We start from the raw sequence: 18808 nt of genomic DNA, 5'->3' as shown, positions 1-18808 counted from the left end.
ATTATATGTATATTATATATATATAATATAATAATTATATGTATATTATATATATATTATACAAATATTTATTTCATATGTATAATTGTTATATCTAATATTATGGATCATAATAAAATTTTTTTTTTAAATTTGTAGTACTTCTATAATATTTAATTTGATAATGATGAAATTTAAACAACATTCACATTTTAAATATTAGTATTATATTTAATTTCGCATAGTTACAGAAATAGATATTATTATTAATATATTTGATTAAAGCAAAAGTACAAAGCATTTTAATGATATTCATTTTACTTTTTTAATAACAATTAAAAATTGCATATTAAAAATTGCATATTAAATTTTTTTATAAGATACCATTCAAATAATGTAAATTTTACAATAATACTTACATTTAAAAGAACAAAAAATAAATTTATTACAGAAGACAATCTTTTTAGTTTTAAACATATATAAAAACATATCTAAAAAAAATTATTTATGTATATTACAATCTTGTAATAGAAACATCAATTCTAAAATGGATATTTTGTATTTTATTAATTATTGAATAAAATGTTTCACTTCACTGAATGTAGAATCTTGTGCTAGAAAATATTTTAAAGCGATAAATAATAATTTTTATTATATATTCAATTAGTATATTAGAAGAAATTGGGCAAACTTTTATTATTAATAAGTCATTTGTGAAATCATATGAACAGATAATAGAATATTATATTAGTTAATTAATTTATAATATTTTATATCTTATAACTAAAAATGAATAGATTAATAAACAGTTTTAGGAAACATTAAAATATGTGGAGATCTTTTACTACTTCAATTCTGAAAAATTCATTTGCCCATTCCTATAGAATTTTATAATCATTATTTGTTAAACATCGCATTTCACTAATTTTATAAGTATTAATTCAAAGCAGTAGATGTAAGAACAGCAACTCCTCTTTCATAAAAACTATGAGGATCTTGACTAGGAGCAATATTTAAATCAACAGTAAAAAGTAATTCAGTACGTGTACTATTAAGATAAACTGGTAAAGACAATTTGCCCTTTCGTACATCATCGGTGGCAGATCGTATCCATCTTAACATAGTCACTGGCAAATCGGTCATTATAGTTGAAGTTAAATATAATTGATTATCTTTACATTGTGCTCCTTGCAATTTAAGACCTGTTACAGCGAACGAACAATCGTCCGTTGCAATATTATCACTGTCCCCTATAGTTACATCAAGTTGAAGTTCCTCTAATGACCAACTGTTTGCTTGTGCTATACATTGTCTTGTTGCCGTAATATAAGCTTCAGGATTTAATAACCCCCCAAGCCAAACGGGAAAACTCTGAAAAAATAATTACAATAAATAAAAATAATTTTATATACCAAAATAATTATATAATAAATTAAACAAACAAACCTTAATTTCTTTAGCTCCTCCTTGAGATACTAATCGTGAAACTTCTTGTAATTGTGATACTCTGTGACTAAAATCTGTTATCCATTGTATTACAGTACATCCTCTTGGTACTGTATATCGTCTCCATCCACCTGGTAAAATACCTTTTACTAATTCTGACAACATAGTTCTATGATAATTAGTTTGCTTCTTTTTACCCTATAAAAAAAAACACAAGACATATTTAAAACAAGAAAATTAATTATTAATTTTTAATATTAAAAATCTTAATAATTTTTTCAAATTATTCAATTTGATTTTTTGAAAATTTGAAAATTTTAAAAAAATTGTTATTTTAAAAAAATTTAATAAAATTTTTGAATAAAAATTATATATATTAGAATTATTATATAGATTCAATTTTTATGTATTTTTAAATATTTTTGCAAAATGATGAATGATATTTTTTCACAATTATATTTAAGAACTTGAATGAAAATATATATATATATTAAACATAATAGATATTTAAAATGCGATATTATTTTAAATATTAATTTTCAGCAAAAATTTAATAATTAAATTAATGAATCTGGAATAATACCTGACAAATTAAAACAACATCTTCTAAATCATGAATTACATCTTGTAGCAATTTAGCACCACTATTAACTTCTCTTTCAAAATACCTATAGAGAGGATCTTTTATATTTTCTACAGTTCTTTTTAATGTTGGCAAATTTTTTGGAAGTAATTGTAACCACGTTGATGCCGAATTGTGTAATGTTCTCATCCATGATGGACGACCATCAGCTTCTGCTTCTCTAGGTGTATCCAATGATTCTTCGTTAGAATATGCTAATTCATCTTCGTCTTCTAATTGTTGCATCTTCAATAGTTTAGATACTAAATCTGTACCTCTAGTTGTGAGTAATACTTTTTCTGCATTATTCGGTAATCCAAGCCATGAAGGTGTTTGTCTATCAGATAATGACTCGATCCATTTAAGGAAATGATCACGTCTAGTACCATCTGGCATAGTAATATGTCGTTGACCTCCTTGTAGACCATCAATATTAGCAACTAATGCAAAATCAGTTTCAAAAGATCTTGGAGTAAAAAGTTTCCGAAGAAATGATGCAAGAAGACGTTGATCAAAATCATTATCAATTTTACCACCGTATATACATTGAGAAAGTAATGTCACTAAAGCATCCCAAGGTACTTTTTCTGGAGGCAAATTAGTTCTACCCATAGCAGTAGCTTCTATCCATGTATCCAAAGTATCACAAGCTACTCTCAAATCACTTTCATTGAATTCATAATGCTTGGCCCATCCTAATGGTGCGTAACGAAGTCGTTCTTGAACAATAGCATGGAACCATGCCAATAAGAAATAAAGACGAGCTCTTTCATTAGGTACTTTCATCATTCTTGATGCCGGCACCGTACTAAATGTTCGTAATAAATTCGCTCTAATTCCAGGAGGTGGTTCGAAGACAAATATTCTGCCAGCTCTAAGTAGATTAACTGGTACTTTTGGATTAATTTCCATAGTCAAAAATAATCTAAAGCTAGTATGTGGTTGTAAACTATGCAATTTTTTTTCAAGTTGTACTAACCACTGTGGTGCTAAGTGAACATTTTTCAATAATACCCATCTACCAGCTTTAACAGCCATATTTATCGCTCTATCTGCTTGATTAAATCCTTCTGCAGATCCTATTGCGATACTGGCTATTTGTTTGCCTGATTCAGCTGCTAAATCATCTACCCGACCAGAAGCATCAAAACCAGGTACTGAACAAAGCAAAGCGGGTACAGTAGCTTTTAATTCATTCTCAACTACAGAAGCAAAATCAAGTTCTGCTTCTGCAGCAGCCATAAAAGATTCTCCTAATGCGGAAATTACTACTAAAGACGCAGCAGCTATTACACGATCTGGTCGGAATGCTTGTATTATTAATAATTGATGCATGGCCGTTCCAGTTGGAGTCAATGGTTTCTCTTCATCCCAAAGCTTTGGCACACATGTCTCAGGAGTTGGTGATTGTAACCAGGTATTAAATTCTATATTTTCTTGAATTTTTTCACGTAATTTTTTGAAGGCAGGCAATCTAAGACTCAGACGCATCAGAGCTTCTTGTTGCTCTGAACTCAAATTAGGCATGATAGGATCTCTTATATTCAATACACCTTCTTTGCCACGTAAGAAAAATGTAAATTCACTGTCATAAGTAGATTCTGTAGCGATACCTTTCAAATGAATTCTACATAACAACAATGCAAATGTTAATCTATCTGTGTGTAACATTCCACGTGCAACACGTTCATAACAAGCAGAAAATAAATCACTTGTAATAACTGATAATCTTTGGGTATAATCCGATATATTAGATAGTCTTGGATTTTGAGATAAAACAGATGTAAACACATCTAAAAACATTTTCAAAGAATATTGATATAAAAAGTGTACTTGATTCAAACTGTCCATTGTAAAATACATATTTGAACAAGCTTGAGATAAAGGCATATATTGTTGAGAAACTGTTTCAATTTCTCCTATTACTTTATCTGTTTCTTCAACTTTTTTACTAATATCAGCCGCTTCTTGTTTTAAAGTTTCAAGAGTAGTTATCACAGAATCATCATCAAGAATTTTTCCTTTAGCATCATTCAATGCTTGTAACAAAGATTTTTCAAGTTGTCTTAGACGCAAATGAAATTCTCCTTGTAATTTTAATAAATCAGATCTTTTTTCATCAATATCCGGACGTTCGGCTTTCAAAACTTGATTTAAACATTGACTTTGCAATGAACTTCTAGTAACAGTAAAGTTTACAAAGGTAACGCGAGAACAAATATCAGGTGGGAATTCTACTGTTGGATCTCTTGTCGATAAAAAGATTACGAAAGATGGTGAAAGATCAATATCTTGATCTCCAAGTGTGATTAACACACGACCTCCTGTTCTTCTTAATTCTCTATTTAGAACAGGATTTAATATCGGATCATAATTTTCAACATCTTGTACCAATAAAGGATTTCCAAAGCGTAATGCACTCTCCAAATTTTTTCTGAACGAATCATCTAAGAAACTTGTTTTTGTAATCTTTCGATCTTTAAATTCATTCATAATAAATTCTGTTGCTTGTCCAGATGGATCAATAATTAACGGATATCTATTAAAGCGTTTCAACATAATAGCATTTTCGGTACAAAGATCATCTGTTGGTAAAGCATTAGCTTGCCATCTCAAACGTTCATCAGGATTTGAGAGATATTCCGTTCTTGCTATATCTGGCCGGAATTGTAGATTTGCATGTTGTAAATGTTGACACCAAGTACTGAACAAATTTTGTCGATACTGAAAGAAATCAAAATATATGTGTCATTATTCTATAAAGAAAAATATATATAATTATAATTATTAAATCATTTACATGTTGATCAAAATATCCAGCATATGCTAGAAAAGCAGATGATAAAAGTACATCTCCAATAATTGTAGACATTTGACTTTTGAATGTTTCACTAGTTGCTTCCCAACGTTCTCTTTCAATTACTAAAGATTTCAGTAAGGCAATAGAACGATCCACTTTAGCTTGTACGCTTTCTAAATCAGCTTTGATAGCTTGTGCTTGAGATATCAGTTGAGCATATTCTTCTTTATATGAAGCTATACTTTGTTCCAATTGAGCAATCAAATTTTTCACCTCTTCACCTTTTTGCTTATTTGTTTCAGCCTGTCGCTCTAATGAATGAAGTTCATCTCTTAAAGGTTCTACTCGTTTTAACATATCTGCATATTCGATCTAAAATTTTATAAATTATATATTTTTAATTATAGTTTTTTTTTTTTTTGAGAAATTAAATTTATATCATATATGCTTACTTGTGCAGTAGCCCATTTAACAAGAGGTCCACAAGCCATACTGGCTCGATTAACTTTTTCAAAATTATAATCGGGATTACTTAAATAACGATTCTTCATTTTCTCTCTCACTTCATCACTAAACAAATGTTTAAAAAATTTTTTTTAATTTTTTAACTCAATATTTAATAAATTTATTTTTTAAATTTCAAGTAACATTTTAGCATATATTATATATTATATACTATATATTATATACATAATTTTGGTTAGTAACGAGTTTGTCAATTATCGTTCACATGCTCTAAGTATCAATTGTGCTTTGTGTAAATTTATTCAACATTTTTTTAAATTTGAGATCAGCAAGCACAAAGATTAGTTGTAGATACATAAAACGAATATTAGTATTTACACATTTTTTTGACACTCATAAATAATTCATTTTTCTTTTCGTTAATCATTTATTTAATTGTTGTTTTAGAATATATTTGCATCAACGAACCGTGTTCGCTGATCCCTAAATTAAAGAATTAAACCATTTATAAGGATAAAACAAACAATGAAAGCATGCTTACGTAATATCCTCAGTACTGAAATTAGAGACAATAGTATTGATAAAATTGTCTCTCATGATGACAGCGCGGATAGATTTCCAATCACTGGCATTTTCACCGAGCAATAAGCAGATAGACTCCAATGCAACCTTCACGATCGCCGGCGGATTCGCCATGGACCGAACTTCGACTAAATGTTGTTTCTTTATCGATTTCACCGCTATACGAAAAACGAAACGATTTCATATAGTACAAAAATAATGTGCAGGCATGTGCAATTAGAAATTAGAACAGTTATAACGATGTTACGCGAAAAAAGCTCCCTGACCGGCTGCGCGTTGTTTTAAATGACCTATAGACAGTTAGAAATAAAAAAACACGATATATTTTATTTACAGCAACAACATATTATTTACGTATTATGTCACGTCCTTATAATTATTTCTAAAATATTAAAAAATTCATATATTGAATTTAAAATAAAATTAAAAATGAATTGAATCTATAATATGAATGTAGTATTTCAAAACAATTATATTTTAAAATGTTTTGTTTTACTTATAAGAACGTATGCTATACGTAGGTGAGTTGTATTCAGCCAAAAGACGTAACATGTATATCAAGCGGTTATAGAATAGTATCTGCCTTGATAAATTCCCACTCGAGCATTGAACGTTCAGCAGATCCAGAATCATTTCTTACGTGATGTTTTCTGTGTTGAAGTTGACGATGGTCGGTATAAAGCTATCCTTCATAATGATAGCACGAATTTGTTTCCAATCAGTAGCATTTTCTTCAAGTAATAGGCATATAGATTCTAAAGCTAGTTTTACGATGTTTGGAGGATTTGCCATTGATCGAATTTCGACAAGATATTGTCGTTTTATCCCCTTGACAGCTATACTCATTGCAAATATTTAAGCATAATGCGCGCCATATGTTTTATGTATTCAAAATACAGCACCAATTCCAATTATATATCACAAATATTATGATCATTTATATTCATTGCAACAATTAAAATAATTAGAATATAAATAATACATACCATTTTGTGCATCGATGACAGCTGGTTCAACTTGTGCTAAATCAGCCATAACATCATCTCTCTTTTGATTAATAGCCACAGTTTGTATTGCCAATTGCTGCTGAATTTCTTGACTTTGTACTTTTTTCTTCTCTGCTTCCTGTTGATCTTTAACCATTTGTCGTAACTTTGCATTTGCAGCTTCATTCTTTGCATGTAGTTCCTATATACAAGATTTATTGTGAAAAAAGATTGCAAAAAATTTTTTTCATATAATTTAATCTCATTTAATTACCTGAGATTTGATAGCTAAACTTTTTTGCATTTCTTCCACTTGTTCTACTGTTTCTGCAATCTTACTTAAACCAACATTTAGATGTAACTGTTGCTCTTCTAAATCACTTCTTTTTTCTTGATATAATTTTACAAAATGATTGATAAAATCTAAATAATGACGAGGAGTGATAGCCATTGTTCTACCACTTCGTTTTGCAAGTCTAGCATTAGCTTTGTGTAATGTTTGATGTACATAAACACAAGCATTTATTACAGCATCTCTATGAGAAGGTTGTGATGGAATTAAAGAACAAACTGAAGGGAAAAAATCTGGACATTTCCACATAGGTCTTTCCAAATCCACACGACTGGTAAATTCTTTACCAACTTGGAAGAGTGCATTATCTGACCAATCACCAAACCAATTTAACACACATCTATTGAACAGTGCAGGTGATGTTGCAGCTCGATCTTTAAGACCATCTGTGCTGGGATTCATTGTAAATACTACATGCAAATTTTTCATAACTTGACCAGTAAACCATTTATAAAGTTCTTCGTTGGAATCTAACATAAGACCTTCACGTTGCGCTCCTTCTTTACATTGTGTCATAAGAGTTGTATACTCATCACCTTCAAATAAACCAGGTACTTCTCCATTTGCGAGCAATGTATTCATGCGTTCAAGAAAACCGGAATCCAGAACATTAGACTCATCAAGAATAAATGCTATTTTTTCATCTTTACAACCTGATCGTCTTAAAACTTGACGCAAATCTTCGTCAAAATCTTCACCAGTATATTTATTATGAACCTTTAATATAAAAAACATTAAATTAATCGAAATTTTTTTAAAATATACAATTACAAACAATTACAATTACAACAAAAACAAAAGTACATACTTTTATTTGAAAAATAGATAAACCATTCATCCAAGCAACGAATCTAGACAGAGTTGTTTTACCAGCTCCAGAAACACCAATAAGTAATAAATGTCCCTGAGGTTGACGGAAAATTCTGTCAATCCGTAAAACATGTTCAAGAACTTCATCAAAAAGTACTAAAGGAACATCCAATTCTTCTTCATAAAATACTTTCAATCTTGCTCTAACATAATCCCGTAATTCTTGTCTATTGACTGGCACATAATCTTTAGATAACCAATTACTATATAGAATAGGTCTGGTTAATGCTTTTTCTTTATCGACACCCATAAAATGTTTCATAGCAACAGTATCAATATTTTTATTTGTCCAGGCTCTTTCAGAATCCTCCACTAATCTGTCTTGGAATAAACGAAGAGCCTCGTGTGCCCATAAGCGTACTAAACCTTCAACTGACAAATTATCAAGAGGCCTAATAGCTTCACAAATTCCTCGTACCCAACGTGTCATTTCACGAGGAGAATAAACATAATGTGGTTGCATATCTTGAGTAAATCTTTCTTGTGAAGCTAAATAAAATTCTACCATTGCATTTGTTAAAGGTTCTGCATATCCTCGTAAAGAAGGTGTTAATCTAAAGTTATAAATCACATAATTTTCACATAATTTTAATGCGATCATTTAATACTAAATTAATTATTCTTACCTAAGCATAGCTCGTGTAAATGTACCATAAATTTGTTTTAAAGATGTTTCTCCTGGATAATCAACATATATAACTGGAACATGTCGTAAGAATCTATGACTAAGAGGTTTTCTACCTGGATCTGTTGGAGGATTACAAGCTCCAACAAATTGAATTCTTTCTAAAGTAACCCATGCTTGATCACTAGTTCGATAGAAACCTCTATGTTCTACCAATTGTCTGAGAAATGAAATTACTCGTTGTGTTCCGTAATTATCCATATCAGGTAAATTGATTTCATCACAAAATAGAACCAGCCATTTGCCTAATTGTACTGGTGAAAGTACAACACCATTAGGTGTTTTACGATATTCACAATAATGATCAAAAGTTTTTAATAGTAATTCAGGTGTAGTAGCAGATGAAAAGTTTAATCCAACAACTTCCATATCAGGTAAAGCACGTAAAGCGGAAAAAAGTGTCATAGTTTTACCAGATCCAGGTGGTCCACAAAGTACTATAAAAGTTAAGTTAAATAATTTTTTTCATTATGTGTATATAAAATATTTCATAAAGTTTTATAACTATTTTTATAAATATAACATATTACCTATTGGTTTGTGTTCTGCTAACCATGTATAAAGTAAGCTCTCATGCCTTACTGTGTCTAAAGTAGGTACAACAATATCTGGACTAGCAACCTTATGTGTTTCCACTTCGATTTGCGGAACTTTATTACTCCAAGGTAACCATTCACCATGAATGCTTACTTCAAAATCAATGATAGGGATATTGCTTTGTGTTGGAAGAGGTATAGTTGTAATAGATCTAGCAAAATCTCCCAAATCAGATCTAACTTTTAGTTTCGCATCACCTGCAAAACTCCACAATAATGCATATACCAAGCATTTTGGCATATAACGTTCCAATTGTTCACTTGGTAAAGGAAAATCTGTATGTGAATGATTATATTGTAAAACATTACGCACTGCTTGATTTAACATGGAAAATAAAGAGCTTAATGCTCGCAATCGTGTAAAATCCATTATATGTTCTTGTTTCATAGCATATTCCAAACATCTTACTACCAATCCATCTGGAGCAAAATAACTTTGTAAAATGCTAGCAATTTCTCTTTGCACTGATAAGGCAGGAGACATAGTATCATCTTTTTCTGTTGCTTTTTTACCAAGATTATCTTCTTCTCCATCTTCCAGAGGTATATTTTTTAAACGTAACATATAATTTTCAAATATCATCTCTGTGGAAAGTACATCTTCAGAAAACCAAACCATACCGCAACGAGAAACAGTAGCCAATGTGGCATATTTTAAATCTTGCACTTCAAACATAACTCTCACATTTGGAGGTAAACTTAAACGTTCGCCATTTGGTAATGTAAGTAATTTATTATCGTCGAGTACAGAATTTAGATTTTCAACCCATTCTGGATCAACATCACCATCAAATATAATCCATTGTCGTTTATTAATTTCTCCTCTTACATTATCTATAATTTTTCTAAGAATATGTGTAAAAAGTCCGTCTGTCCATTCGCGTGTATTCGGATCTAATACACCATACAATGTTTCTTTGCTAATAGCTTTAGGATCGATTACATGGGCTACTCCTTCTATGCCTTCAAATCTTTCTAAAGCTTTTAACAATACTTTCCATGCTGTCGTTTTTCCAGAACCACTGGGACCAACCATCATTAAACCATGATTTAAATTACAAATTTGGTAAAGTTGCAATACCTAAATAAAATATTTTATAAAAGTAACTATCAAAAATAAAAACATGAAATCATGAATTTATGAAATAGAATATTATCTATGGATTACAAAATACTGGCCATGCAATATTATTCACAGCTTAATTTTTGTCTCACCTTTTCTACCCAGGTCTCACCGACCATATCCTGAAGTTGCATATGATAAAAAATTTAAGAATTAAGAAACCATTATCTTATATATATTTTCAGAAAAAATAAAATTTTTATGATTTTAATATATTATTTTTTTACGCTATTATTCATAACAATGATATAAAGAGATAATGCAAAGATGATTATTTATATCTGTTATAATATTATAATGTTATATTACCTTTTCCTGCCAAGCTCCTCCTTGTTCGTCGCCTTCACCACATACAAAATATTCTTCCATGCATACCTTTCTAATCTGATCTTTTAATCCTATGAATATATATTTTATTTATAATACATAAAAGTAAAAATTTAATTATAGTATGCAAATAAAAAATACTAAAGACGTAAGATATTAAAATATAATTTTTAATATAATAAATACCTTTCATTTCAGCACGCGTGTAATTTACATTCGGGAATACGTCATTAAGTAAACTAAATAATAATGGAATATCTTCAGCAACTAATTTTGGTACCATTGTTTCACAAACGGATTGTATCAAAATTTCTTGTTCTGGTAAGTTTTCAGCAATGGAAGCTTCGTCAATATTAGTTTCGCCACGATTCTGCATACCTTCCTTAATTTTTTGAATTCGATCACGTTTAACATTTCCAGCAGAAATAAGTACAGATTTAAGTGCTCGAAGACCAAAATCATAATGAGATTGATTAGAAAGTTGTTCATCACATAATCTAATAATAAAATCATATATTTAGCAACAAAAAGGAAACGTATATTTCAATAATAAATGAACATAAAAAACTCACTTGAAAAATGGTACAATTTTGCATGCTAATTTTTCAGCTGATCTAAATCCTTGACTAAAAAGCATAACTTCAGCAATTAACTGCCTATCTGGGGTAGTCATAGCTAATGATCTAAAGAGTTTTTTTAAATTATCGGGAAGATTTGATCGTCCAGCATAACCTGGATTCATTGTGATGAAGATTGCCATATCAGTAGATACTTTAACTTGTTTTCCAACTAATTCTACACAAAGTGTTCCTTCTTTCTTTCCTTCCATTTGACTTTTTAATGCTTCCTGAATAGTTTGTACTTGTTGAGAAACAGCTGAAAGCATACGCTCTTCAAGACGATTAAATTCGTCAAAACAACCCCATGCTCCAACTTGACAAAGACCAACAAAAATACGACCCATGGCCTAATAAAACAAATAAGACATTACTAGAATATAAAAATAATATAGATTTATATATAAATAGCTTCCATAATTATTATCTACCTGAAAGTCGAATGTTTCATCGCAATTAAATACCAATACAAATCTTCCAAGTTGATGACCAAGAGCTTTAACCGATTCAGTTTTTCCTGTTCCAGCTGGTCCAAATGGAGAACCTCCAAGACGAGCTTCTAAAGCTTGAGTCATTGTTAAATAACATCTATCTGTCAAAGGTGTTTGTACTAATCTATCTTGCACTCCTAAATATTCAAATCCATAATAAAATTTCGCATTTGCCATATGTATCGTAAGTTGTTGCAAAACTTCGGTTTGTCTTGGATCAAAATAAAATCTCATTTCACATAGCCATTCAAATGCTTTTGGATTAGAAACTTTATTTGCAATTAATCTTCTAGTTACTGTGCGTTTATGTACAAATTCATTAATTAAATGCTCTAACTTTTTTCGTCTTAACGGAGGCTGTTCTTGAAGAACAGAATCTGCTAAAACATTTAATGTACCTTCGACTTGAAGTAATACTCTTTCTAATGAATTTTTACTTGGATCATTTTGTGATTCATGCAATGCAGCTTCAACATCTTCTGACCACAAAATCTGAGCAGCTAAAACTATAATTTGAGCTTGATAATTATCACACCATGTCATAAATGCTTGAGGATTAATATTTCCATCTTTGAACTGTTTAATATCTTGTACTGCTCTTGCAAGACTCGATGCTAATGTAACTCTCATTTCTTTTTCAACAAGTGTCAACCATTCATTGATTTTCGGATGATCAATAGTTGATACAGGATTTTGGAAAAGTACTTCTTCTCCTTCACGAGAAGCAATACCAGTAATAACAGTGTTATCTTCATTCAAAAGGATAGCTGCTACCCCAGCAAACATTTTTTTAAAATGTTTTTGTAATCTTGCGATATTTTTACTATTACCGATAATTTCTAATAAATCTTCATCACCCACGAAATAAAATCGCGGAAATGATGTACGTTCTCTTTCAAGATATTCTCCTAAAGCTTTTTGTATTTTTCCAAGTAAATCAGCTAAACGTTCAAGTGCTCTTTGTACACCAGGAATATTTAAAACGTCCATTACCATTGGAGATTTAGAAACTTTTTTCATTAAGCTAAGAAATTCGGAACTAATACTTTGAAAACGTGATGTTTCAACAGGCAATAATGTTTTAATGTCAGCACTTCCTGAAAAAATGCCTTCTAAGTACACCCAACGACGTTGAACATCTATCCATACATCAAATAATGCATTGATTCTATTTAATTTTTCTTCCCAAGTCAATGCTTCTTCTTCAAATACTTTATAATAAGGTGAAAGTTTCATAGCAGCTACAGAATTAATATGTTCTTTAACTTTATTGAAGAGATCATCCCAACCACGAATTAGTTTACATTTATTTTGATAATTTATTAAATCCAATTCATAAGTTTGCCAAGATTCTCGAACTTGTTTTAAAAATTCTTCTAATGCCATCTCACCTTGAGCAACAAGAATAATATCTTTTACTATTCCTTCATTTTTTTGTAAATTTACATCCCAAACTTGACCAAGAGTAAGTTCACTCAATACCCAATTTACTCGTAATTGTTTTGTTAATTGTTTCCAATGTCTCTCTTTTAAAGCATCAGATTTTAACTCAAAAATTAACATATTAACTTTAGTGTAACTTTGTAACATTTTTTTAACATATTCATATGAAGAATATTGTCTTAATCTAGCTGGTAATTCTTTTAATTGTGCCATCATTGCATCTAATTGTTGACGTAATTTTCTTGGCTGAACAGATAACCATGGTTTCTCTCGTGTATCATCAATTTGTGCCCATATTTTTGATAATTCGGACCAAACCCCTCTCAAATCTTGAAGTTCTTCAAATACTACTTGCATTCTATCTTCACTAGTTGATACTGCTCCTGGTTCTTGTAATTCTAAAGCTTCTTTAGCTTTTGCCACATTGTCTCTTTCCTCTTTTAATCTAGCAAATTTGCTTTCAAATAATTGTAATTGTTGCAATGCATCATCTGGCCGTAAATGACCTTCAACTGGTTTTCCTCTTTCCCAATCACTAAGGAAATCAGTAGTTCTTATTTCAACTGCCTTATCTTCCGCTACAATTTTCATCTGTAACGACGCAACTTGTGTTTGTATGCTTGTATCTTTCCTCTTAATTATTTCATTAAATGCACCCCATTCACCCTCTATATTATCTACATGCAACCATGAAGAAGGAAATTGAAATCTTTGACGTTCTAATATTCTTTGACCTTCACGATATATATCAACTTGTTTCTCCCAGACTTTCATTTTACGCTTCAAAGATTGAACATAAGTTATAAATCCAACTGCATCTGAAGTACTTGCAGCTTCAATAGATTGTTGTTCTAAATCACTTCTAGATTTTGATACTTGTGCATGGAAACTTGCCATTTCATTGCCGAGAAGTGTTCCAAATTTACCCAATGTTTCTTTGTGCCATGAATCATATTTCAAAGATACTTTACTTTGTACTTTTGCAAAATCAATGATAACAGGTCCAAATTCTCGCCTAGTATCTGATGTATCAAATGTAGCTCTAGTTTTTTTAATATCATTCAAACATTTCATCCATAAATTTATATTTTCTCCTAATTTTCCATATAAATTATCAGGTTGTAAATCCCAAAGTGCTTGATAACGTAACCATTGATCTACATAATCGGCAATATCTTTCATTTTAGATTCAACTGCTTCATAAGCTGCTTCCAAAGGTTGTTTTCCACTAGGTAATTTCGTTAATAAATTTCTGTAAGTACCTGACTCAGGTTTATCTAAACCTACTTGATATCTTGAACTTTGAAGTCGAATTTGAGAAGTAACAATAGCTTGCCATGCAAATAATTGTTGCATTATTTGAAATCTCGCATCTTCAATGCTTGGATACAAATACATTGTTTGATTTGTTATACGAACTTCATGTATTTGATTTTGAATTTTTGGATCACCGCCGGGTTTATGAGTTGGTTGAGATGGTGCATCCGTATCCATACTTAGATCTACTTCTTTCTTTTGACCAGTTAGTGCATCAGTCCAAGCTTTTATTCCAGCTTCTAATCTGGCTGCTAAATTTTTTTCTACTTCTTCATCAAGTCTAGATACCCAAATAGTCAAATTTGAATAATTTTTTAAAGATAATTCATCTACGGCTTTTTGAATTTTGGAAAGTATATCAGCAAATGTATTTGCTGAATATGGACATGTTTCAAGAGATCGCACATCAACATCTAATTGCTCTTCAACTACCACAAGATCTTCTACTTTTTCTTGAAATGAAACAACAGCATCAGAAAGACGTTGCACATATTGATCTAATTTATAACTTTCCCAAATTAAAGCAATTCCCTGAATTAAAAAATAAAATAATAATAATTATATAATAGTTATGATAAAAATGATAAAATTTATAATACAATATTATATAATTTTATATATAATTGCATAAAATACTTACTTCAGAAATAAGTGATAATACATCATTACGCATTCCAGCAACCAAAGGTATGATACTGGCTTTATCTTCAATCTATAAAGAAAAATAAATTATGAAATACAATTTTTAAAAAATCATATTATCAATCATACTAATACAATTTTACGACATAAATTATCATTTATCATTCAATAATATACAGACAAGAAGGCAAATAAAAATTTTACATGTTCATATAGCTTGTACTAAAAAAATTATATAACAATTTTCATTTATAATTAACTTATTACAAAAGGAGAAATATAGGTATTACTATATCAATTACAAGCAACATTTGGTATATATGGCCAATCAAACTTTTCAAATTATTACATATAATCATATAATTTGAGATTTTTATAAAATATTAAAAAACCAACGAAATTAGATATATTAAAATGAATAAAGATATATTATTTTAATATTAATTTAAATATAAATTTTAATATTTTAATATTTTAATTAAAAATGAAAAAACTTGAATTTTTTAGAATTCCCGCATATCTTATATTTCATCTATTCATACTTTTATTTTTTTCAATTATTTAATTTACTAAAATAAAATCATAACATCTTGCAATACATATGTTTCTACAAGAGCTAAGCAGGCATACAATAATAATTCGCAAATATAGGCAAGATGCATAATTCCTGAAAGCATCATATATGACTACCTTCAGTGCGGGGCAGTGGGGACTCCGATTGGTAAGCTAAAAATATTGGACATCCAAGAAATTAAAAACATCAATATTACTAATATATATTTTAATCCTGCTTCTATTCCCTATTTATCTATTCTTTCATTTGTATTTTTAAAATTTTGAATTGCTTGTCATATATCAATTATATTTTTGTAATAGTGAATAAAAAATATAAAAATTACCTTTTCAAGCGTTCTTTCATAGGTTCTAATACTCTCAATCAAGCTGATGGCAAAAGGATATAATTGATTTGCTTGATGTGCTCTATTCACAATTGGCAAAGGTACACGAAAACCAAGATTTTTTAAATTTCTTACTTCCTTCGATAATGTAATAATTTCAGGAAGAAAATTCACTTTCAACTTTAACACATTGCCACGACCAGTTCGTGACCGTACATTTTCTATTGTAAAAATTCTTCCAGTTACGCCAAGATTTCTTTGTTGCACTTTACGTGCCCATTCATCAAAAATTTCCTGAGTTGATAATTTCATACGAAAACTATCTCCATCAGCTTTTAATTTTTGACCTTCAATATGAGTTTCCCATCCTTTTCCTATAAAATAAAAATGTTAATATCTAAATATATGAAAAAAATATTAATATTTACCTAAAACATCTTCAACTCGTTTTAAATACATTGTAAGCTGATAATCAATTTGTTTAACCCAGATAATAGAGCCAGCAACAGGTGGTAAATCTCTAACTATACTCATTCTGCAACACTTGCTTTGTGCATATTGAACCTAAAATTAATAATATAACTATTTATAAAAGTTAATAAATAAAGTTTTAGTTTTCTTTTATATTTTTAGTTCTCTATTTTTATACCTTAAACTTTTCATGTAATGCTTCAATATCATCTTTTACTCTTTGTATTAGCTGTGTTTGATATTCTCTAATGGCGCCTCGAATATGTGGCCTTACAAAAAGTGCATTAAAACGTGAAAAAATTCTAAACATTTCATTTGCATTCTTTGCAGTACCTAATTGATCTCGAAGATGTGCTGTAATTCTTGCTTCAACTCTTTCAATACGTTCTTCATATCTCCGGACAGCAGCTTTCCAAGATTCAACGCCTTCTTTAGTAATATCAAGACAATCGATTTCTTTTACATTTTCATATGCCAAATTTACTTCACTAATGGCGTTTGCATCTGCTGCATCTAAAGCGAATTCAACTTTTACATTATCATTATCCGGATTCTCCATCGCAGCGTTATTATTATTTTGACGAACAGTAGGTCTAAGTACACGAACAATTACTGTTCTGAGTTGTTCATGTTGTCGACGGAAATTTCGCATTTGTTCCATTCTAGTTTGTAATTTTTTATGTGCTGGTAAAACTCTCCATACCATTTTCATATGTTCATCACGTTTTTTCTTCACAATATCTCTTAATAATCCTGTTAATTTCTCATATTCATCATCCCATGTATTAAATACTTCAAAACATTGTTCCATAACTTTTTCAAACTCATCAAATGGAATATGCATTAATCTTCTTGTACCTAATACTTTTAGGAGTTGCTGTCCTAAATCTCTTGAAATAGCTTCTATCAATCTCAATACTCTTTGAACAGGATATTTTGTACTTCTGATTTTTCGTAAATGCATAAATATTTGTTGAACACTAGTTCTTATTCTTTCAAGTTCTGTAGCTGATAATAAATCATTTATTGGAAAATCTTTCATTAATGGATTATAATCATTAACAGTAGCCAAAGCTTGTTGTAGGCCAGTATCTATATCAAAACTAACAGTTGCATGAAATCTTTTTCCATGCTTAAGAATATCAAGTGTTAAAGTAATTTCTATACTCTCTCGTTTTTCTTGTATTCGATGCAATGCTCTTTCCAAATTTAACCAAAAAGAAATTTCTTGTAAAGCAGTACCTGATTCAGGATCGCGATTTAATTTAGTAACCTATGAAAAATGAATATATATATAATACATAATATATATATACATAATACTGTAACATTTATAATATTTCTACCTTTTGAATTTCTTTTATCCATCTATTAACACCATTTTGTAATTGATTTAAAAATGTTGAATCTTCAACTTTATCACCAAAATCAGCAACTTTTGGTTTACGATTTTCTTCTGTACATTGTTTAATTACTTGTGCTACAAGTGGATGAATTTGTAATGAAATCTCAGGAATATCTATATTTTGTTGTAAATGCAATAAACCCATTTCAAGTTCTGCTATTTTTTTTTCAACAGATGGTGCCATTTTATCACCATCTCTATCTGCCCGACCTGTTTCTTTTACATAACTTTTAAAGTATGGTGCCATAGTTTTGCTTATTGCATGCAATGTTTCATATGGTGGTCCATCTGAAAAGGTAACTAAACGTAGCTGTGAATGAATGGACTTGTCAGCTTCAATTACTGCTCCACGTTTTGTTAAAACTAAGGAGGCCATTTTAGGACTAGTAAAATGTATTTCATTTGATATATAAAAAACTGTACTTTCTTTTTCTTCATCTCCTTCATTATTATCTTCCTCTGAAAAATAATAAATAAAATATAATAAAATATTTAAAATATATGATATTGCAAAATATTAATATAATATTTATGAAATATAAATATTCTATATATAAATATATTATATTTATATATTATATCTAAAATAAATAATAAAATATAAATAAATTATATATTTATAAAAAGTAAAGAATGAATTTAATTAAAAAACTTAGTCAATTCATATTTTTAAAAGTTATGTAATTTAAA

At 29.5% G+C, this 18808-nt stretch overlaps 1 protein-coding gene across 9 annotated transcripts in view; it reads right to left on the bottom strand.

Moving 5' to 3' along the window:
* Positions 1-183: 183 nt before the first annotated feature.
* Positions 184-18808, bottom strand: part of LOC102672511 (dynein heavy chain, cytoplasmic) — a 19958-nt gene continuing 1333 nt past the window's right edge. The window contains exons 2-23 of one of the 9 annotated variants that reach the window (XM_006622869.2): positions 18060-18577; positions 16892-17986; positions 16671-16806; positions 16243-16616; positions 16034-16069; positions 15342-15413; positions 11882-15232; positions 11406-11800; positions 11020-11330; positions 10816-10904; positions 10599-10628; positions 9318-10464; positions 8729-9224; positions 8041-8656; positions 7155-7949; positions 6881-7082; positions 6535-6730; positions 5300-5417; positions 4848-5219; positions 2009-4771; positions 1426-1623; positions 184-1350 (exon numbers count right to left, since the gene is read on the bottom strand). In XM_006622869.2, coding sequence (XP_006622932.1) covers positions 916-1350; positions 1426-1623; positions 2009-4771; positions 4848-5219; positions 5300-5417; positions 6535-6730; positions 6881-7082; positions 7155-7949; positions 8041-8656; positions 8729-9224; positions 9318-10464; positions 10599-10628; positions 10816-10904; positions 11020-11330; positions 11406-11800; positions 11882-15232; positions 15342-15413; positions 16034-16069; positions 16243-16616; positions 16671-16806; positions 16892-17986; positions 18060-18577 — 13745 coding nt within the window. In that variant the 3' untranslated portion in view covers positions 184-915. Of the gene's footprint in view, positions 1351-1425; positions 1624-2008; positions 4772-4847; positions 5220-5299; positions 5418-5853; positions 6053-6534; positions 6731-6880; positions 7083-7154; positions 7950-8040; positions 8657-8728; positions 9225-9317; positions 10465-10598; positions 10629-10815; positions 10905-11019; positions 11331-11405; positions 11801-11881; positions 15233-15341; positions 15414-16033; positions 16070-16242; positions 16617-16670; positions 16807-16891; positions 17987-18059; positions 18578-18808 lie in introns of all 9 variants that reach the window. The other 8 variants (XM_006622868.2, XM_031513867.1, XM_006622871.2 and 5 more) reach the window with 8 other exon arrangements.

The sequence above is a fragment of the Apis dorsata genome, unplaced genomic scaffold (assembly GCF_000469605.1).
Source record: "Apis dorsata unplaced genomic scaffold, Apis dorsata 1.3 scaffold_787, whole genome shotgun sequence".
Classification (NCBI taxonomy): domain Eukaryota; kingdom Metazoa; phylum Arthropoda; class Insecta; order Hymenoptera; family Apidae; genus Apis; species Apis dorsata.
This window is presented reverse-complemented; position numbering and strand designations above follow the sequence as displayed.